This window comes from Paroedura picta, chromosome 6 (genome assembly GCF_049243985.1).
Source record: "Paroedura picta isolate Pp20150507F chromosome 6, Ppicta_v3.0, whole genome shotgun sequence".
NCBI classification, from domain to species: Eukaryota; Metazoa; Chordata; class Lepidosauria; order Squamata; family Gekkonidae; genus Paroedura; species Paroedura picta.
This window is the reverse complement of record NC_135374.1, coordinates 31,849,043-31,871,426: the sequence shown is the minus strand read 5'-3', so window position 1 is coordinate 31,871,426 and position 22,384 is coordinate 31,849,043. Positions and strand designations below refer to the sequence as shown.

At 42.6% G+C, this 22,384-nt stretch overlaps 1 protein-coding gene across 5 annotated transcripts in view; it reads left to right on the top strand.

The window, feature by feature from the left end:
• Positions 1–22,384, top strand: part of GRAMD1C (GRAM domain containing 1C) — a 56,927-nt gene that overhangs the window by 8,775 nt on the left and 25,768 nt on the right. For all 5 annotated transcript variants that reach the window (XM_077341974.1, XM_077341978.1, XM_077341975.1 and 2 more), the window contains exons 3-6: positions 13,343–13,427; positions 15,430–15,533; positions 17,299–17,394; positions 18,498–18,578. In XM_077341974.1, coding sequence (XP_077198089.1) covers positions 13,343–13,427; positions 15,430–15,533; positions 17,299–17,394; positions 18,498–18,578 — 366 coding nt within the window. The remainder of the gene's footprint in view (positions 1–13,342; positions 13,428–15,429; positions 15,534–17,298; positions 17,395–18,497; positions 18,579–22,384) is intronic.

Below are 22,384 nucleotides of genomic sequence, written 5' to 3'. Positions count from 1 at the left end.
ATTAGTCCCTTTTGCTGGTTAAAAAAAAACCAACAATTTTAACATATATCTGGTGAGCAAGTACAGGTGGACTTATGCCCAGAAAGGTTTCTGATGGTCCATTGGAGAGTTGATTGGCTGTGTTGATTGTTCCTTTGGTGGCAGCTGCCACCACAGCATAATAATCTTCACTGTGAGTCTGAAGTTCAGCTGAGGCAGCCATCCTATGACTAGTCTGCCTAGGGTTGCTGGCTCTGGGTTGGGAAATACCTGGAGACTTTGAGGGTGGAGCAGGGGGTGGGTGGGATTTGGGGCATGGAGGGACCTCAGCGGAGTATAATGCTATGGAGTCCACCCTCCAAAGCAGCCGTTTTCTCCAAGAGAACTGGTTCCTGTAGGCTGGAGATGAGCTGTACAACTTGAGGATCCCCATGTCCCACCTTGGGGACGCACATCCCTAAGTTTGCCTCCTGTGGGAGTCATTTTGTAGCAGCCATTCCTTCCATAAAATTTTGATCCCACCAGTTTCCAGCCTCATGCAGACAACCCTCCCTAAACTCTGCCCTCTCCAAGCTCCACTCCCAAATCTCCAAGAATTTCTCCTCCCTAAACTCCACCTTCTCCAGGCAAAGAATTCTATGACAGGGCCTGCACTTACTTCTTTGTAGGAAAAATTCTGAACCAAAATGAAGTGGAACAAATGTACAAAGGTTGTTCTGCCCCCACCCCACCCCAAATCCTGTCTCTTTAAATATTGGAGGGGAAGAAAGCTTAGAGAGTGGCTGCTTTCCAGTCTTGTCACAAGATACAGTATGGTGGCAGAATTAAGGAGATGTAAGAGCTTGGGTTAAGTATGAGCCAAATTAGGCGCTAACATTCTTCTGCTAAAACGTTAAGCCTTACAACTGACTATAATTGCACCAAACTGTCATCTTACATGCTCTAATTAGGTGTTTGAGTAACATCTGGCTGGGTTATTAGCTGTTAAATATGGCCTGGGTTTTTTGCATCTTGATTCATAACTATACTAGTAATGGCGTCATCAGCGGCGTGTTTTGTAAGATAAATACCAAAGGATGGCCTTGGAACTTGGAAGGCAAAGACAGGCACTCAAAAGCTCTGACCTGGTCATACAATCAAAATAGCTGGGATACAACAGCAAAACCCATCCCTAAACCCACAGGGCCATGTCTTTAAACACTGGGCTGACTGCCCCTACACAAAAGGCGGCTCTGTACTATGGGACATTTATAATGCAACTATGCTTCCAGTGAATTTTGTGGCTAACTCACCTATAGAAGAGATTGCACCTTTCAAGGTAAGAGCTATAAAATTTACTAAAACTTACCAGTAAAAATTGATTTATCTTTAAATGTTGATAGTATTTAATCTCTACAACATTCACAAGGAGCACAGATGCCATCTATAATGTCAGTGCAGGACAGCGAGAGAACCCTAACTCTAAGTTTGTGCTAGTTGCGTCTATGTTCCGGTTTTGTAACCTGTTCTGCCTAAGTGTCAGTGATATGGTTTCTTTGAAAGGAGTTCCCAAAAAGATGGCTAATGGAAAGCAAAGACTTTGGGCTTCCCCCATCCCCAGTATATTGTATCTTTTACAGGGAAGAACTGTATGTGGGTATTGTGTTCTTTCATCTTTTCTGATGGAGTAAGCCTTCGTTGGCAAAGGATTTATATAGCTGGAAGGGAGGGGGCTAGCTATTCCTCCTCTCCATGCTATTTTTTTGGAATCCTCTGTCTCCCAGGAGCAGCATTTCATTCTGCTGACGAAAATCCTTCAGTTGTTAGGGATATCTCTCTGATACAAAATTAGATCAGGATGGGTAGCTGTGTTTAGAGGCAGTTTATTGTAGTAGCATATATAGTCACAGTCTTGTTACAGCTGTTCTCACAGAGCAGTCCTGTCAGAGCTCTCTCAGCCCCACCTACCTCACAGGGTGTCTGTTGTGGGGGAGATAAAGGGAAGGTGAATGTAAGCCACTTTGAGACACTTTTGGGCAGTGAAAAGCAGGGTATAAATTATCAATTTTTTAAGGATTTGGTGGGATCGATATCACTCCGAATCACCCTACACTGGGTCGGATTTAGCCCAGTTGATTCAGGCAAATACGAAAAGGTCTGTTTTTCTTTCTGTGTATGCCTCCCCCCCCCCTTCTCAGATCAGATCAGTCGCCTGTCAAATGCCTCCTACCCCCCTGCCTTCTCTTGCACAGCCTAAGAAGGTGAAGGAGGGGAGAGAGTGCACCAAGCGGTTGATCTGTCATGATGCAGCCTAAGAAAGTGTGGCATTTAAAGGGCCCACCAAGCAGCTGATCATATCAGGCACACTGCTTGGCACACTTCCTCCCCCCTCCCCCCCTCCCTTTCCTTTAAATTGGCTGAATCACAATTTGGATACTGCTGATTTGGCCAGTTTAAACTACAGGGATGGGCAATTTGGTTTTGATAGCTCCGAAAAGTACCCAAATCAACATTGATTCAGTAACTTTTAGTTTATCTGAACTGAATCGTCCATTCGTAGTCATGACTCACAAAAACTCATATCCTCCCACAAATGTTAGTGACCTATTCAGCATGGAGGCGTAAAACGCATGCTGTCTCCTGCTTGCAACCATGCGATAGTGAACTGAGTGTTTGCATACTTCTGGACGGGAGACCCCTCCTACATTATCCCACCATCTCATTGCGGCTTTTTGCCTCCTGACGAGGTAGTGGAGAAGCAGGAAGCAGGGACCAAGGTTTTCCCCCAGCTCCTCAGGCAGTCAATCAATGCAAGCCACCAACCCCTTCACAACGATGGTTTTGGGGACTCAAACTTCCTTCCCCCCTTAGTCCTGAAATTAATTTTTTTTAAAATACACTCCCGAGTTGCTGCAGGGACACGCCAAAACTGTCAAACAGTTTCTTAAAAAACATACACATCCATGTTGCTATGGGATCATGCCACAACAATAAAACATCTCTTTTCAGAATTCTTTGTATAACGGTCTGACTTTATGTTCAGGTAGATTTGTGGTAGGCTGGGCATGGTAATTGGATCCTGATGGTTGTGTGTTCACAATAAAGATTTAAAGCACAGAGCATGAATGCTAAGCTAAGGGCTGCTTCATCACACGCCTCCCCCCTCTTTCCCCGTTTATGCCCCACCGCCAGAAAACACGAGATTGGGTTGTTGTCCGATCCCAATATTACTGTGCACCCTGAAGAGAACATTTTGTTTGAACTGAGGGCATGTTGTTTTGCAGTCACATAGCTACGCAAACGGCACCATTAAAAAAACTTTTTTTCTCGATCCAGAAACAGGGAGGGGAAGGCAGGTGCGAGGGTGGGCACAATGCTACCTAGACTTTAGCACATTTCTCCATTCAGATGGGCTTGCCCTGATTTGCAGCGCAACAAGAAAGGGGAAGCGGGATTTTGTGATTTCCCACATTACAGAGCAAATTGGACAAAAACTTGCACCAAGTCCTGCTCAGCCACGGATTGCTGCTGATGTCATGAGGAAGCAGCACTAAAAGCAGCAAGCAATGAGAGGTTGTGCAGGGGCAAATTCCTCTTGTGGAATCAGTCAGTCTTTCAGCTGCCATTGGATTCTTGCTCTTTTTTACTGAGAGAAAATTATATTCATTATGAAGCTTAACTATTAACAAAGTTCTTTCAAGATATTGGAGCCCTCCAGTTGCGTTGTCTGATCCTGTAATGTAGCTATGAAATATGAACAATTTTATTATCAACATATGGTCAGATAGGGAGAGGATGTGTTGAGTCTGAATAAGATTTGTCAACAATGGGTCAGGAAATTCCTGGAGATTTAAGGGTGAAGCTTGGGGGTGCATACCGTCCATCCTCCAAAGTTGCTATTTTATCCAGAGCAACTGATCTTTCTACTCTGGAGATCAATTGTAATTCTGGGAGATCTTCGAGCTCCACCTGGAGTTTGGAAACGTAGGCTAAGGAAGATTGTCTGTCTAATGCCACAGTGGCTTCCTGAGTCATAGTTTATTTTTCTAATTATGACATCATATCAGCCATCTCCCTGGCACAGCAGTTTAACAGGTGCAGGATTTCTTTGGGGGGGGCATTCATTAAATTATTCAGAGCCTGCAGAATGTAGTGGTAGAACCCAAACAGGTTTGCAATGTGAGCACAAACTAGGGCTAAAAGTATGGAAGAATTAAAAGCTGTCTAGAATTATATACACAAATTGTAGGGTCTGCTATCAGTTATTATACATACTGTGTGCTGAGGTGTGGTTAATATTCTTTCTTGTCCCCCTTTGAAAATCTCATTCTAACTAGCTTACAAACACTCTGATTTGAATGTGTCTGATATTGTGTCAATTATTTTAGGACAGATAACAGTTATGTAAATCTAAAAATAGCTGTATAAATCTATTGATTGGAAGGCTGATTGAAAGGGCTGAGGAGAGCTATGCCTAAACCTGTTTTGGCTGTTATCTAGCTTTGAATCCATAGATCCTCTCCTAGAAGGTTGTCTTGGGGAGCTTCTTTTTAAGGAGATACTCTTAAAGCATGCTATCCATCACCTCAGTTTTATCTACCAAAGAAGTGCACATAGATATCCCTTATATAGCCATAATATTGCTGGCATAATGTTTGAAAAGCAGGGGATGTGTATGAATTCTCCTGTGTTAGGAGAGAAGCAGGGTAGGATCATTCTAAGTAAATTAAAATTCCATATGCAAAATTGAATTCTCTCATGCAGGCTTGCCCAGGCGAGGTGCACTTGGTAGACAGAATGGGGAGATATACTTTTGTCCTCCACTGAATGCCAAAAAAGATCAGAGAGGAAGTGCGGTACAAGTAGAATTGCATTTTGTGGAAACAGGTGTAACAGCTTGACCCTATGCATGTTTATGCAAAGTAAGTCTTAATGAATTGCCAGGAGCTTTTTGCCTTGTTGCTATCTATAGCATTGCAGCCTAAGTCAGAAACTGGTCTTGAAAGACTTCCCAAACACCCTCCCCCTCCAGTTAATTATATATCTGGGCTAGAGTTTCTAGCCTTCCAGTGGTGGCTTGAGATCTCCTGGGATTACAATGGATCTCCAGATGACAGACCAGTCCACCTGGAGAGAATAGTCACTTTGGAAGGTGAACTCTTTGGCATTATACCCCATCAGGGTCTGTACCCAGCCTCCATCCTCATCAGACTCTACACCCAACATTTCCGGAAGCTGGCAATCCTGATTTTTTGGGACCAAATACTGTAGGAAACAATAGCCAAGAAGTTTCTAGCTTTCTTATGCACAAAGCTACTCAACTGTTATTTTTTTGTGAAAAGACATTGAAGGCAGCGGAGCCAACCACATGCCCTTTAGACCCATGCCCATCATGGCCGCTAAAGGCAACCAATATAAGAATAGTGTCCCCTTCCTCGGGAGTTAATCAACTTCTTCCTCTCAACAGGAGAATTCCCGTAAGGGCTAAAAGAGGCTGTGGTTTGCCTGCTTCTCAAAAAAACCATCCATGGACCTGTGAAAACCTAACAACTATTACCCTGTCTTGTACTTAGCGTTTCTGGGGAAGATGCTTGAAAGGGCTACCGCGGACCAACTGTCAGTATTTCTTGAAGAAGCTTCAGTCCTAGACCCATCCCAGTCAGGTTTCCAGCCTGGCCATGGATAGAAACAGCACTAGTCACCTTGACGGATGACCTCCGCTACCAGTTGGACCAGGGCGGGTCAGCACCGCTTTTGTTATTAGACCTCAGCAGTATTCGACACAGTCAACCATGAGCTTCTAGCTCACTGCCTCACTGATGCTGGGATTAGGGAGACTGCCCTTCAGTGGCTGATCTTCTTTCTCCGGGATCACGGACAGAAAGTAGCAATAGGGGATCAAGCCGCTACCAACTTGCATGTGGAGTCCCTCAGGGAGCAGTTCTCTCTCCAATCCTATTCAGCATCTTTATGCGCCCTCTTGCTCACCTGGTGCAGAAGTTTGGGTTAGGTTGTTACCAATATGCTTATGACATCCAGCTCTTCCTCCTGATGGATGGCCACCCTGATTCTCCCCCAGAAGCCTTAGTCACCTGCTTGGAAGTAGTGATGAGGTGGCTCAAGCACAGTTGTCTGAAGTTCAATTCTTCAAAGACGGAGGTCCTGTGGCTGGGCAGGAAGGATCCAAGTGAGGAAGCGTGCCTACCCATTCTGGACGGAGTGCAGCTCTCAGTGGCTCACTCCACCAGGAACCTGGGCATGATTCTCGATGCCTATCTCTCAATGGAGGCTCAGGTCACAAAAGTAGCATGGCTGTCATTCTATCACCTTCACCAAGTAAAACTTCTAGCACCCTACTTGGTTCTGGAACACCTAACCACAGTGATCCATGCGATAGTCACGTGAAGGTCACCTCTAAAGTGGACTTCGGCAACTCACTCTATGCAGGCCTGCCCTTAACCTTGATCCAGAAACTACAACTGGTCCAGAATGCAGCAGCCAAGGTCCTCACAACAACACCATGGAGGTCCCACATTCAGCCTATTTTTCAACAACTGCGCTGGCTTCCAGTCGAATTCCAGGTCAGACTTAAGGTTCTGGTAACCCCCCATATGCGGTCTGGGCCCAGTGTACCTGAGGGACCGCATTTCTGCCTACACCCCCCCCCCCAAAGAGCTTTATGTTCCATTACCTCCAACTGCCTGGTGATCCCTTGCCCCAAGGAAGTTCGTTTGATCTCAACTAGAGCCAGAACTTTTTTTTGTCCTGGCCCCACCTGGTGGAAAGAGCTCCCAGAGGATATCAGAGCCCTAATGGAACTTGAACAGTTTCACAGAGCCTACCAAAGGGAGCTCTTCCTCCAGGCATTCGGTTGAGGTCAACCATAACCATTGGGCCCCCGAGCCTCCCTCCCATGAAAATCATATCCTGATTCACCCAGCCCACAGGGCCATCAGTATGCTGTTGCTGAATTACTGCTCTCACCATTGTTCTGTTCCATTATTATTTACTGTTTGTTACCATTTATAACTATTGATTTATCTGTACGGTTTGCCGTTCCACTACGTTTTATGTAAACCATCCTGAGCCTTCAGGGAGGGAAGTATATATAAAAATATAATAAATAATAAATATTAATAGGGAATATGCTTTTAAGAAGGCATTTATCTGGTAACCTCTATTCTTGACTCAGCTATTCACAGTAAAGGTGAGGTGAAGCCCTCCTCTGGCATAAGCAAGCATATGGTATAGGATAATCTTGCACTGATTGTAAGAAGCGGAGCTTATTCTGGCCATACAATTGTTCCTCTTTGCTGTGGGAATGTGTAGGGCACCGTGCTCTGAGTATAAGTGGCTTGTGGGGATCTAATATTCTTAACAAGTACATCTAATCCTGGAAAAAACCCTTGATCAAATGCCCCCTAATGCTACAGAGAAAGTATACTTGTACTCAACAGGATTTCGATGCCAAACTTGGCCACAGGCTGCTTACACAAGAGAGAGATCATGATGTATTTCACCTTCCCACAAAGTCCAATCAATAGCCTGTGTTGAAGCCTCATTGAAGTCCATTGCAATGATGTTGAATTAAAGCATTGGATTAATTGAGCTGTCAGTTGGTTTGCCAGAAATAGGATTTAAGTGGCAGAGTCTATGATGTGTTGTTTTTCAGCAGCAGTTCTGGAGTTTTGTAGAAAAATTGGTTTTGGCTTTTCACTATCCAAAGGAGTCTCAAAGCAGCTTATAATCACCTCCCCTCTTCTCACAACAGAAACCCTATGAAGTAGGAGGGGCTGAGAGAGCTCTGACAGGACTGTGACTGCCCAAGGTCTCCCAACTGGCTGCATGCGGAGGAGGGAGGAATCAAACCCTGCCCTCAACCATTCCGCTCCAGCATCACGTCGAAAGCCAGTGTGGTGTAGTGGTTAAGAGTGGTGGACTCTAATCTGGAGTCCCAGGTTTGATTCCTCGCTCCCCCACATGCAGCCAGCTGGGTGACCCTGGGCCAGTCACAGTTCCTTTCAGGGCTCTCAGCCTCACCCACCTCCTAGGGTGTCAGTTGTGGGGAGAAGAAGAGAAAGGTGTTTGTAAGCAGCTTTGGGACTCCTTTGGGTAGTGAAAAGCGGGAAGTAAAAAAGCAAAGCAGACAATGGCTTTATTAAAATTACAGTTATGTAGTAGAAATATAAGACATTTATTTGCCCTTGAAGCGAAGCAGTTTTTAAACAGTTTCATGCTTTGAAATTTAAACTATCACTTGAATGAAATGTAAAAATTATTCCCTTTGGCCCTTTGCCTTTATTTTCACCATGGATTAAGTCATAGGAATGCAGGACGTTTCAGAGTCAGAAGTAGACAGCATGGTATAATCATTAAGAGTGTCAAGCTAGTCCCTGGGAGACACACGCTTGAACCCCCCACTCTGCCATGGAAGCTTGTTGGGCAATCTTAGACCAGTCACAGACCTTCAACCTAAGCTCCCTCACAGAGTTGTCGTGAGGATAAAATGGAGAAGAGGAAAATTATGTATGCCACTTTGGATCTCCACTAGGGAATGAGTACGTAAATATGTAGGTGGCCTTGGTTTTCCTGGTTGTTCAAAGATGGTTTATGCAAGATTTCAATTTCTTCTCCAGTTTGCTAACTTGGCCTCACAGCATTTAAGTTGCTGGGGAATGTGTATTGCTGTTTGCTGCCTAATTTTGTAACTAGAAGGAGATTGCTTTTGTACGTGTAGCAGTGGTATGGCTTTGAAGAAAACCATTTGGGGTAAAAAGATTCTTAGCTCAAGCGTGGTATAAGTGAGTGGATGTAGGAAACTAGCTGCTTTCTAGTTTTTGAAAAACTATTCCTATTTACCTGCTGTTAAGAAAATGAAGGGAGATATTCTAACCTTTCGTACAAGTAATAAAAAAGGAATAAACCTGCATATCAGGGATAAAGAAAACCTTTTGGGTATTTTTTAAAACCCCATCTTCAGGGAGGATCATCTTACATTTATAGATGTATTTGGGTGAATATGACAGTTCCTTTGGTTCATCAACAATTAAGGAATCCATGTGTGAAGACGTTTAGAAAGCAATTGCTCATTTTCAGGAGAGGAACCCCTGTAATTTATGAGATGACGCCCAATTTGAGTGGAGCTAGCTAAATAGCATGCTTGTGCAAATAACTAGAGGAAAAGAGTCAGCATGTGATTGTGCATTATAGAGGAAGTGTAATCATTCAGTAGTAACAATGCTACCATTATGCAACTCTCACTGTTGTGGCATCCCTGAGTCATGCAGACACCACTTGGCATCACCCTCCTAAACAGGTGAGAAATTATTGCTAAATACTAGATGTATTTAAACTTTTATATACAATTTATGACGTAAGAATATAGCAGTAGGAAGAGCTCTTTAAATATTGTTTTGGGTCCTGAGTGCTACTCTGTGCACATATCATTTTCATTTATCTTTTGGTTTAGAAGACTAAGAAAGGCTGCCTTGTTTATCTGGAAGAACTAGTTTCAGGGATTTACCAGAGTATCTGATCCTTATACTAAATATACATATGTGTGGCTAGTGCTCTTGCTACTCTCTGTTAGTATATGTGCACATGGCTAACACATGTTTAAGTGACCCGTAAGTCACCAGAAACTGAGACTGCACGCTTCCAATACAGTTAACTACATGGTCACTTGATTGAATGTTTTGTAATGATTCCCTGTGGTTTTCTGTTGTTGGAATCTCTCTGTAACATTCCACTGATGTAGACGAGGGTTGCCAGCTCTGGATTGTGAAATGCCTGGAGAGTTTCATGGTGCAATGTGGGGAGGTGGGGTTTGGGGAATGGAGACAATGTCATAGAGTCTGCCTTCCAAAGCAGCTGTTTTCTCCAAGGGAACTGATCTCTTGTATCTGGAGACAAGCTGTAGTTCTGGGAGATCTCCAGGCATCACCTGGAAGCGGGCAGTCCTAATCTAGACAGAATTAATTTCTTCCATAAAGAATTTCAGTATTGAGGAAGCAGCTGAGGTGCTCAAGGGGATGTTCCTACAAAAGCATACATTGCTTTTCGTAACTGAGCATGAAAGAAAATTTGCCAGTATCTTGATCCTTGTGGGAAAATTAAGCAGCCCTCACTACTTCCTTGGATCCAGACTAGATGTTTTTGCAGGCACTAGGGTTTCTGCCCAGAGAAGGGAGTTTTCATGCTTCTAGCATCAAGTTAAAATCCATCCCCCTCCTGTTCCTGGAGGAATACAAGAATTGATGTTAGAGGGCAGTTCAGACTTCCACAGGAGATGGGGTGTGGGGAAATCAGTCCATGTGCAGAAACATAGCCCTTATTAAAAATTATACTATAACTAGGGACGAAGCCCGTAGTATTTGTAAATACAATGGGCGCTAGGTGTGCTTTTGGGGCTGGGGGGAGACTTCCTCCCCCCCCAGCAGCGGTGCGGCCTTCCCCCCGGGCCCAGAAGCGCACCCGCAGCCTCCTCAAAGGCTGGACTCTGAGGCATTGTACGATTTTGAAGTCCCACCTCCAAAACTCCAGGAATATTTCCAACCCAGGGGTAGCCAACCTCCAGGTGGTGCCTGGAGAGCTCCTGGAATTACAGCTCACCTGCAGAGTATAAAGATCAGCTCTCCAAGCAGAAAGGGCTACTTTGGAGAGGGTTGTGGTAGAGAAGAAACATTTAAGGCCTCCCACACAGGTTGTTGTTGAATTGAAAGACTTGAGGCCTACTGCACAGGGTTTTTGTGCAGATGAAACAGGAGACAAAAGACCCTCCGCAACAGCATCCAGTTTCGTCTGCAGAATGACACTGTGCAGTGGCCTCAAATATGCAGAGAGTTGCAAAGAAGAAATACACGTGGCTTGGCTGTGTCTAACCTTCGGCTAAAGCAGTATTTTAAGTGAGAAGGGGCTTTTATGTGGCCTCTGAATGCCCACCCCCATGCCCTGAGGGTCCTCTGCATTGCTCTTGGAAACGCCTCCCTCCCCTTAATCAGGGGCTGTTAAAAGCTCCTTCCCAGCATGCCTGAAGGTGGGGGGGGGGGGAGGACTCTGCAGCCTCCTGCAATCTCTGTCAGGGTTCTGAGGCAAAGTTACAGTTGGACATGACAGTTAGAACAGCCTTGGGGTGAAAAGGGTGGTGCAGCCTGTCCAAGCCTCTGTTCTCATCCCCTTTGGCAGCCCTACTGACCTCCTTTCCCTGCGGTGGTCAGGAGCAGACTGGCAGTGATGTCTCCAGATTGCCCCTGGGTGGGCTGGGTGGGCAGGTCGGGAGGCGCTTTGCGTCTCCCGACTGGATGGAACTCTGGTATGTCCTGGTGAGGGCCCAATCCTGACTGGCTGAAATTTTTGTCAGTCCAGGCGAGGGACCAATCAGCGCCTTCCGCTATCCTGGACTGGCCCCGCCCCTTTTTCCTCCACTTAGGCCTTAGCCAATTATTTATACCTCTTCCAGTGGTTTACAGATTGTTCAGAAGTTTGAAAGGTTATACCCATAATGCTGAGCATAAATGGCATGGCTTTACAATTCCTTGTTATTGGCTGAATCGGGAACACTTTGCCACTCTAAAACCTCTGTTATGATTCGGTTGTTTTATGGAAGGAGACTATGCAGTCAAAATAATAAGCACATGTTCATCAAGGAATTCAGCTTTGTTATTTTATACCTCTAGTTATTTTATACCTCGCTGTACAATGTTTCCTCTTCCATCCACATCCACAAGTCTCCAGAAAATGTGAGCTCACATCATCATATACATACACTGAATCAGTTTTCTTCAAGCTTTATAGATGTGGGAGGTAGTTGCCAGGAAGAGTTAGTTATACTCAAGATGCATGAGTAACTGATAGCCTGTGTACAGCAGAGATTGGATTAAAGCGGTTGTTAAGACTGGCAGCAAATTAGCATAGAAATACAAAGAGTCAACAAACAGATGTGAGAACTAAATATGGGTTCAGTCACCCCTCCAAGATCTACAAAGTTACTTTATCTGTCTGCTGGCTCAAGTGGAGACACTATCTCTTTGGATGCTAGACTGCTAGAAAAAATGGTGCCCATTGTTTTGTAATTGAGGGCCAAACTAGACTGACACCTGTGTGATTCTTTCAGCTGAGTCTCTAACCATATGCACATCATCACACGTCATTATCATGTCCCAATTCATTGGCTATTATTGTATCACCTGGCTTTTACTATATAGTTTAATATTTTGTAAATATATATTTTGTAATCCCACATTCTGGATTGCTCACACAAGCAATTAGCATTTCTCATTGTTACTCACTTTTAGATTTTTTGTATTGCTAGTTTTGTTACATTGCTCATTGACTGTTTATGTTGTGTGATATATTTTTCTCTTTACTTACTCTGTTAATGGACCTTGAGAAAGCTAAAAATAACACATCTGAATGCTGCTGTAGTTACGATGCTGTTCTGTAGAGCAGTTGTTTCACCTAGCTATTTTTCCTAACATCTTCAGCATTTCAAGGAATTACTCACCTGAAAATAAGCTCTATTGGTCTGTTAGACATCCAAGTTAACAGGATCAAGGTGCAAAGAGCCTTCAGCCCTTGTTTCTGTCATTAGTGTGATAAAAATCAATGCAAATCTGACACATAATTCTCTGGACTCAGAAAAACCTCGTAAGAAATTTATGAATATGCAATGTATAATTTGGAATATTTGTACCACTAGTTGGCAGGAAAAGCCACATAGATATGGACAGGAAATGCAGGGAGGGCAGCTTCTGAATGGCTGAGACTTCTTGCATTACCTTACCGTTGTGGAAAGAAGCCATGTGCAGTAGCTCCCACACCACAAAGTCCATCTTAGAAATGGAATCCATGCAACATAGTACATTTCAGTATTCATGTCATTATGTAGACTATTGGTTTTTAAAACTGCATCTCATTCTTGTCAAGTGTTTGTGTAAATGACAAAATAAGCAAAAATATTTGTATATACTTTTTGTGCATAGTTGGAAAGACCACCTTTCTGCCTGCCTATTTTTCTTGCCAAATGTCTTCTTTCTCTTTTAAAAAAAAATCCATTTAGACTCAGCTGATGCAATAATGGGAGTCAATTTTAGCAGCTGTATCTCTGTTGAGTTTTGCTAATGTGGCCAAGCAAAAAGACAACTGCAGTTTCATCAAGTGTGAAGAAACTGTCATGGAAACTTCAACTTTTGAACCAAATTGTTTCAAAATTTGACAACATCCCTAATGTTTGTTTTGCATGCTGAATAGTGCTTAAGTTACTGCTCTAAATCATAAACATATGGCGAAGTCAAATTACCTGTTTCTGCTTTTTATGTTCTACAAGACTGTCCTAGGTGACTAAAAAATATTCATACTTAGTCTTTAAAACTTTTCATTTGTGCAGATCTCAAGCTCTACTTACAAGTACAGAAATGAAGAATTTAAAAGACAGTTCCCCCAGCTACCAGATTTGGAAAGGCTTGTTGTAGGTAAGGTACTTTAATGGCTGCTTTTTTTCCCCTTTAAAGGATAAGTTTCTAGATTTTGTGACTGTAGATAAACCTCTAAAGCAAGAACTGAATTCAGAGCAAAAATCTCAGATTCAAAGCAAAGACCAATTTATTAATTTTGAACTCCTATGTTAAGAAAACTAGTGTAGTACAGATGCTAAGATATTCTGTGAATCAAGTCTTCATTGCCACCTGAAGACTTCACTTTAAGTATGACCTGGCAGCACTGGCATAACTTTAGGGCGATGCTCTATTACTTGCCGCAGTACTGTATGGAGTTTCTGGTGCAGTGCTGGTGCTTCCAAGTTGTGCACGAAGTGATGTAATTGCACAGTGATGAAGATCATTCCCCAAACCTTTTTGTCAGCTTTCTTCCACCTGTTGACTAGATGAGCATTGATCAGCACTGGCAACAATTGCCAGAAGTTTGCCAGCCATTTAAGCAGACAACTTATTTGATATGGACACTCCATATCAAATCTTCTAACTTCTGCTCTACTGTTCATTTTGCTGATAATGCTTAGAAGGTGGCTAGTCTTTGGCAGCAGAATTTTATTAGTTGTTCTTGCATAGATTCATTTCACAGTATTATATATGAGCAGTTTTTGTGGATGGCCAATTGTGCTGATTCTTTTTCCAAATTAAGTGGTACTTTAAAAGAACCTCTGATTATACTTTGCTTGCAAACATTCATGTTAGAACACCTTGCTAATTTAAATCCAGTGGTTCTTTATATGCTTATATTTTATTTCCCTGAGTTTGACACAGACTTTAATTTTCTGGATATTTTCTTCCTTTTCATCTCAAAACATTCTGCAAATCCTTATTCATTCAGCTTTGCCTGTGCAAATCCTCTTATCTTTGCATGTGCATTTTGAGCAGCTTTCAGAAGTGCCCATGACCCAAACTCAATTAGTTTAAATATTTAAATCCATTCTTGAAATGTAAGCAATATTTCATACCATGAACTGGGGAGCTGCCTGTTTACAACAGCCAATATCAAAACAGATAACAACAGCAATAAACAACCACTTTAGTCTAAGTTATACCAGCTTGTTTGTACTGGTATAATAAAAGAAAGCAAGTTGACATTTTGATGAGATACTTCCATTATCCTGACTTTGAAGAATAAATTAAAGGATTTACAATAGGCTGATCTATCCAATGCAAATTCTACCAGTCAAGGAGTCCACAATGTCATAACTTGGTATTCAAAATAACATTATTCACTTTAAAGGATCCTGCTCTGAGCTCCAAGAATTATGATATTGTTTCCTGCCACAGTGATGTCAGTGCATCGCTCAGGGTCACTCTGGTATCTGGATAAAAGAGCATCCCATGTCAACCTACTGACATCACTTCTAGGCTGAGAGTAACACTGTCAACATCCCCCATTTCCAATGTTCCCCCCTCCCAGTGGCCGCCTGAGTGGTGGTGGGGAGCATCCATGGAGCAAACACTGGCAGGGGCTCATGGTAATTGTAGTCCATAGACATCTGGAGGGCCGCAGTTTGACTACCCCTGGTCTAGGGCAACATGCACCTGTTTTTCAGCACATGGATGCCTCCTTCAAACAGTTTTCAAAGTTCTTAAACTATGTAGTTCTTAAACCATGAGTGAATCTGCACAATAGAATTGCACCCAGTTTTTTTTTAAGTAGTGTCAGAAATTGCACTAAGTATAAAATGTTTGGATGAATTATTCAGGTCCGTAGCCATGTTGGTTTGAAGAAGCAAAATAAAGTTTGAGTCCAGTGACACATTATTCAAGGTATAAGCTTTTCTCTCTATCTGAAGAAGTGTGCTTGCACATGAAAGCTAATGCCTTAAATAAAACTTTGTTGGTTTGGAAAAAATCACCTTCATTTTAGCAGTAAACTAACTGAAGTCCCATGGAAATATGGCATTTATTAGTGAGGAAAGTCTTGAGTATAGCTGAATCTTGTTAACTATAAAAGTGTGTCCCTTATTTCTTTCTTTAGATTATGCCTGTGCCCTTCAGAAGGATATCCTCCTTCAAGGACGCCTGTATCTCTCTGAAAACTGGTTGTGTTTCTACAGCAATATATTCCGATGGGAGACTACTGTAAGACTTGATGTGTGCATGTTTAATGAATGATAATTATTTCTGAAGAGATTTGTATCAAAGTTTACTGTTTCTTGAGATACTTCGTTTCCTGTGAAGGAGAGGAGCAGTGTATTAATAAATTGTCATAACAAGCTTTTGTTTGGTAATTTATATTATGTGCAGATTTTCCAAGTGTTGCATGATAAATGCAATAAGTGATACTCCCAGCCTGTCTGTCACACTTGTGTTATACACTGATTTCACAAGTTTTGCATGATGAACGCATTCAGGTGGGCAGCCATGTTGGTCTGAAGCAAGAGAACAAAATCTGAATCCAGTGGGACCTTTAAGACCAACAATATTTAATTCTGGGTATCAGCTTTTGTGTACATGCTCACTTCATCTGATACATACTACATTGAAACAGTTTTCTTCAAGCCTTAAAGATAGATGTAGGAGGTAATTGCCAGGAAGAGCTGGCAAGATGCATAAGTAACTGGTTGATAAGTATAGTGGAGATTGGATTATAGCGGTTGTTAAGACTGTTAAATTGGCTTGAAACTCAACATCAAGAAAACAAAGATCATGGCATCCGGCCCTCTCAATTCTTGGCAAATAGATGGGGAAGAAATGGAGATAGTGACAGATTTTATTTTCCTGGGCTCCAAGATCACTGCAGATGGGGACTGCAGCAAAGAAATTAAAAGACGCTTGCTCCTGGGGAGGAAAGCTATGGCAAATCTAGACAGCATCCTAAAAAGCAGAGACATCACCCTGCCAACAAAAGTGCGTTTAGTCAAGGCTATGGTATTCCCAGTTGCAATGTATGGCTGCGAAAGTTGGACCATAAGGAAGGCCGAGCGTCAAAGAATTGAGGCTTTTGAACTCTGGTGCTGGAGAAGACTCTTGCGAGTCCCTTGGACTGCAAGGCGAACAAGCCAGTTAGTCCTAGAGGAGATCAGCCCTGATTGCTCCTTAGAAGGCCAGATCCTGAAGATGAAATTCAAATACTTTGGCCACCTCATGAGAAGGAAGGACTCCCTGGAGAAGAGCCTAATGCTGGGAACGATCAAGGGAAAAAGAAGAAGGGGACGACAGAGAATGACGTGGCTGGATGGAGTCACTGAAGCAGTAGGTGCAAACTTAAATGGACTCCGGGGAATGGTAGAGGACAGGAAGGCCTGGAGGATCATTGTCCATGGGGTCGCGATGGGTCGGACACGACTTCGCACATAACAACAATAACAACAAGACTGGCAGCAAATTAGCATACAAATACAGAGAGTTAACAAACAGATGTGAGAACTAAGTTTGGGTCCAGTCACCCCTCCAAGATCTACAAAGTTCAATTCTGGGTATAAGTGAGAACTGAGAGACTTCGCTTCGAGGTCCCAGCTCTCTTGGTCTGTTACCCAAAGACTGAGCCTCGATGTCAATGAGTTCATAACTTTGGTTCCTCTACTTCCTGTCATGTTATTCTAGTGTAAGGTAACTTTCTATGACACATTTGTTGTTCTGTTGGCCTCCTGCTTAGTGGGACCTGAAGATGTAGACCACAACTGGTCTAGAATATTCTGCAGCATCCAGGAGTTCCTCAGTAGACAAGAAGATGCAGGTGGGGATTCCCTAGAGGAGTAAAGTTTGAAAACCATTGCCTCACAGTGGTGATTATCCATGTTAGCTGTGCTGTTAAGGCTCCCGAGTTCTCTCTTGAAATCTGAGTTCCTATTTTACATTGCTTGTTTTATAAGATTCAGGATGTACCTGTGTTTTTGTACTTCAGATTTCTATTGCCTTGAAGGATATCACTTTTGTGACAAAAGAGAAGACAGCTTGGCTCATTCCAAATGCCATCCAGATTACTACTGAAGGAGAGAAGGTGAGTTGCTGTTTGAATTAATGTTATTCATTAAAATTTGTGTAGCACATCATTCTCTAATTTGAGTTAACTTGTTCAGCATGATGGAAATGTGAGCCAGAATAGCAAACATATATGGTTGCAACTCTATTTAGAGGCCTGTGATTAGACATGATAAGAGCCAGCTTGGTGTAGTGGTTAAGAGCAGCGACTTCTAACCTGCCGAGCCAGGTTTGATTCCCCGCTCTTCTACATGCAGCCAGCTGGGTGACCTTGGGCTAGTTACAGACCTGATTGTTCTGTTCTTAGAAAAGTCCTGTCAGAGCTCTCTCAGCCCCACCTGCCCCACAGGGTGTCTGCTGTAGGGAGAGGAAGGGAAGGCGATCGTAAGCCTCTTTGAGACTCCTTCTTGTAGTGAAAAGTGGGGTATCAAAACCAACTCTTCTTCTTCTACTACTACAACCTTTCCCCTACAACATTACAACTGAGACTGATTCACAGATCAAATAAGCATTCTTGGATTTTGCTTGTTTGTTTGTTTTAAAGCAACAAATCAGTCAATATATTCTGATGTCAAGAGGTGTTGGACAATTCTATTTTGTAGACACAAATATAGTCAATATATAGCTACTCGTGTGCATCAACAAAATGTTACACTTTTTTACACGGGTTAATGTACTGATTGAGTAACTTAGCACTATTTTGTTTCTTTGTTTTATTATTAATTAAAATATTTTAGACCATACTCTGAGGCCAAAAGTGTTCCTGAGAGGCTACAGGAGCAATGAAACACCAGTAGAACAAGAACAGTTAAACAGGATAAAAATTCTCAAAATCAGAAATAATCAATGTAAATACAAGCAAAGATGAAAATATTTATTTATTTAAATCATTTATATGCTGCCTCTTCAGAGGCCTACTTGAATTGGTCACAAGATAAAATAAACACAAATAACTATATTTAAATATATATTAAATATGAGCAAGGATGTATGATTTCAGGAACTTATTATAGTATAACTGTAAATAGTACATCATGTATAAGAGTACAATAGTATAACATGCTTAATAGTATAATAGTACAGCAGTTTAATAATACTAAATGTGGATATTTTGCTCTGCAGTTTTTCTTCACTTCATTCAATTCCAGGGACAGAAGCTTCCTCAATATCTTTCGATTATGGCAGAATGCATTGTTGGAGAAGGTAAATTTTTGTGAGCTTATGTGTGTCTACACTGGATCATTTATTCTCAGTTTCTTGAATGAATTTTACCTCACAAAGTCAGTCAGTCAAATTTTATTACAGTCGTTCAGACCAAGTTATATATAAACAGAATCATAAGAGACCAAAACAGTATGGTCATTAAACATAATACAATTTTTAAAAGATCCTAAAATAAGACTTAAAACTATATTACTTTGGAGCATTGGATTTTTATGGCAGCAGTGCAAAACTTAGACAGCTGAATGGTCTCTTAGGGAGGCGGGGATCTCATTGTACAGTGGTTCTCAACCTTCCTAATGCCGCAACCCTTTAATACAGCTCCTCATGTTGTGGTGACCCCCAACCATAAAATTACACAAGTGTTCTTTCACATAAATTAAACCAAAACTGACCAATGGCATGAAGATCCATTGTTTATGATTGTATATAAATTGTTCCCCCCCCCCGGGTTTTTCAGTTCAGTTCTGCCTCTTGTCTTGTCGAGCTGTGCCACCACCTGGAGCGCCTGGCGGGAGACTGCGCTGCGCTGGAGGTGCTGCTGGAGTGGCTGGCAGCTGAGAGCAGGCACTTGCAGGAGGAGCGGCAACAGTGGCAGCACCCCCTTTGCCAAACTGCTCGCCCTGCTGTGACCCCCATGAAAGGGTTGTTCGACCCCCATGGGGGTCCCGACCCCCAGGTTGAGAACCACTGGCTTAGTAGGTTCTTTGCTCAATCTGCATCCTGATGTTCTGGAAGCCTTTTGAATAGTGGTTCAATCAAATTGCCACGAATGTCTGCATCAGCAGGGCAGTGGAACAATGTACGCTCTCTTGTTTCAGTTTGGCCACTCCCATAATAACACTGTCTCAGTGTGAGGGGGATGTTCTTATAGTGACTTTCTTTACCTCACAAAGTTAAGTAGCAACACTGCCATTATATCCTGATCTGGATAGGCCATGCCACCTCATCACATCTGGGAAACTAAGCAAGGTTGGCCCTGACTAGTATTTGCACAGGAGACCTCCAGGGAATGCCAGGGTTGTGATGCAGAGGCAGGCAATGGCACACCGCCTCTGAACATCTCTTACCTTGAAAGACCTGTGGGGTTGCCATAAGTCAGCTGTAACTTGAAGGCATTTTCCACTACCACCATTGCCGTTTGAGCAAGTATTTCACAACTTACTCTGTTTTTTGAAAGTTTCATCCCTACATAAGAACATTTTTAAAAAGATTTGGACATTCATATGGCAATGTGTCAGTGTGGTGTTAGGTCTGAAGAAATAAAAATAAAATCTGCCCAGATATTTCTTTTAGAGAGATTCTTTTGGTGTATGTAAGAATAGGGGGGGGGGGGGCTGCTGCCAGGTAAGCAGATGACAGATGTACCTTTGACCTGCCTTTGACTGGTTAGCCAACCACAGCCAAAAATCTGGCCACTAGGGTATGTGTCCTAGTTTCATTTAGATTGGATTACTGCAATGTGCTCTACATGGGGCTACCCTTGAGAAGTATTTGGAAACTGCAGTTGGTGCAGAATTCTGCAGCCAGAATGTTGACTGGAGTGAGTGGTAGGAACCGTATCACCCAGGCTTGGCCCATCTACACTGGTTCTCAATCTGTTTTTAGGCACATTTTGATGTGTTGATGTTGACCTTTAAAGCTTTATATGGCTTGGTACTACCATACCTAAATGACTGCCTACTTCCTTAGAAAGCTATTGAATCATTATGATAATCTTCTGAGGCCTTGCTTCAAGTGCTTGCGAATTCTGAGATTAAGTGGTGTCAACCTGAGAACCAGCCTTCTCAGTCATGGCACCAAAACTCTGGAAATTTAGAGACTCACCTCTCTTCTTCTGATACTGTCTTTTGCCTGCATGTGAAGACTTTTTTGTTTCATTTGGTGTAATTTCTTTCCTGCCATATATTTTAATTGCTGTTTTTAATATGTGTATGTGTATATCTGTTCCACTTAATATTTCTGGTAAGGCCTAGGAGGAGAAGCGTGTCTCATGGCTTAAGTGCCACTCAGCACTTAACACCCACTCAGGGTGGCTGTCCCATCTCTGAGTGCCTGCCTCCAACTGGCTTGCCTGTCTGTCCAGCGGTCAGCCAATTGCCTTCTGTCTCCAACTCCTGGCCACCCATTCCTCCTTCCACTTCCCTCTGAGGCTCAGAGGCTGCAGATCCCTGCTGCGTGAGACCTGCCCCTGCTGTTGAGTTCCCTGACTGGGGACCTTCCACCTGCAGCCTTTCCAGGTCTGGGGGAGGGGGGAGAGGCCATCCACAGATTTCTCCCCCCCCCCAATCTAGTGCCCGTTGTATTCCTGAATGCATCGGGCTTTGTCCCTTGTGTGTGTGTGTGTGTGTGTGTGTGTATTAGCTTGGTGAGTCAGCTTGGTGCAGTGGTTAAGAGTGGTGGCTTCTAACCTGAATAGTTGGGCTTGATTCCCCATTCCTCCACATGCAGCCATTTGGGTGACCTTGGGTTCATCAAAATCCTGTTAGAGCTTTTTTTTACGGAACAGTCCTGTCAGAAACTCTCTCAGTTCCACCTATCTCACAGGGTGTTTGTTGCAGAGAGAGGAAGGGAAGGTGATTGTAAGCAGCTTTGAGATTCCTTTAGGTGGTGAAAAGCGAAGTATGGAGTGCAGAATTAATATGGATTGTTAGTCGTAGTGACCAAGTTAAGTTAGAAGGGTAATAATCAGCACTCCTGTGAATTTTCATGCCAAAGTACTTATACAAATATCAGAACCAAATACATATAATGATGGGCATAGATATTTTAATAGCTGGGGGCGGGGGAAGGAGTGCACCACCCATTTTGAGAAAATGGCATAGAAACAAACAAACAAAAATACATACACAAACCCCTCATCTTGGAAGTAAGGAAAGTTAGTCAACTGTGGCAGTTTGTTTGAAGACACTACGAATCCAGGAGTTGTTTTGAACTTGAAAGCTTAGTGCACAGGTGACATCTGTTGTGTTGGTTCCCTCTCACAAATGCACAGTGATTTTTATATTAGATTACAGTTTATTACCATATAAGCTTTACACACCAAGAAAGAAACTATTGGATGCAAGTCCATGTGTCTCCAGGGAGTCATAATCCTCTTTGCTGTCAACAAACACACACCCTGAAATGGGTAAAATAACAGACAAGTTCATTAGTAGGGATCTGTAATTATACATTGAACAGTTACTATTTTTTGAGTTAGTAATAGTGTAAGGGAAAAAGGGATTTTGTGACAAACAAATTATATATTCATAAATTATACGTATGAACATGCACACACATGTATGCTATGTATGTTTTCAATATGAACACTGTCATCCTTATTCTAGAAAGGAATGCAGTCTGAGAGGTAGACAAGGTGAAAGGTGTCGTGTCAGTGCTTGACCATCTTTCACTAAAAGTACACAAGGTTTGGCTTTCCCAAAGCCCTGGGGCTTACTGGGAATTCCTGTCAGATGTGATTCGCCCCGCTCCACCCCCTTGGAGCCTACAATATGTATACCTGTGTGTGTGTATTGCTAGTGAAAGGCTTAAGGAGAAACCTGATAAGGAAGCTTTGCTCCGAGATGCAGGAATGCTGTTTGGGTTCTTTCTTGCAACAATCTGTGGTTTAACCAGCTTTTAAGTGGAGGTAATAGCAAACACTAGCGTAAACATTTTAAGTTCCTTCTCAGAAACAGCATTTAGATAGTCTTCAGGGAGTCCTTTACAGAAAAACAGAACATTACCTTTCCCTACAAATTAGTTTTTCTTCTCAAAATATGTTGAAAAATTGCATCTGCTTTCCT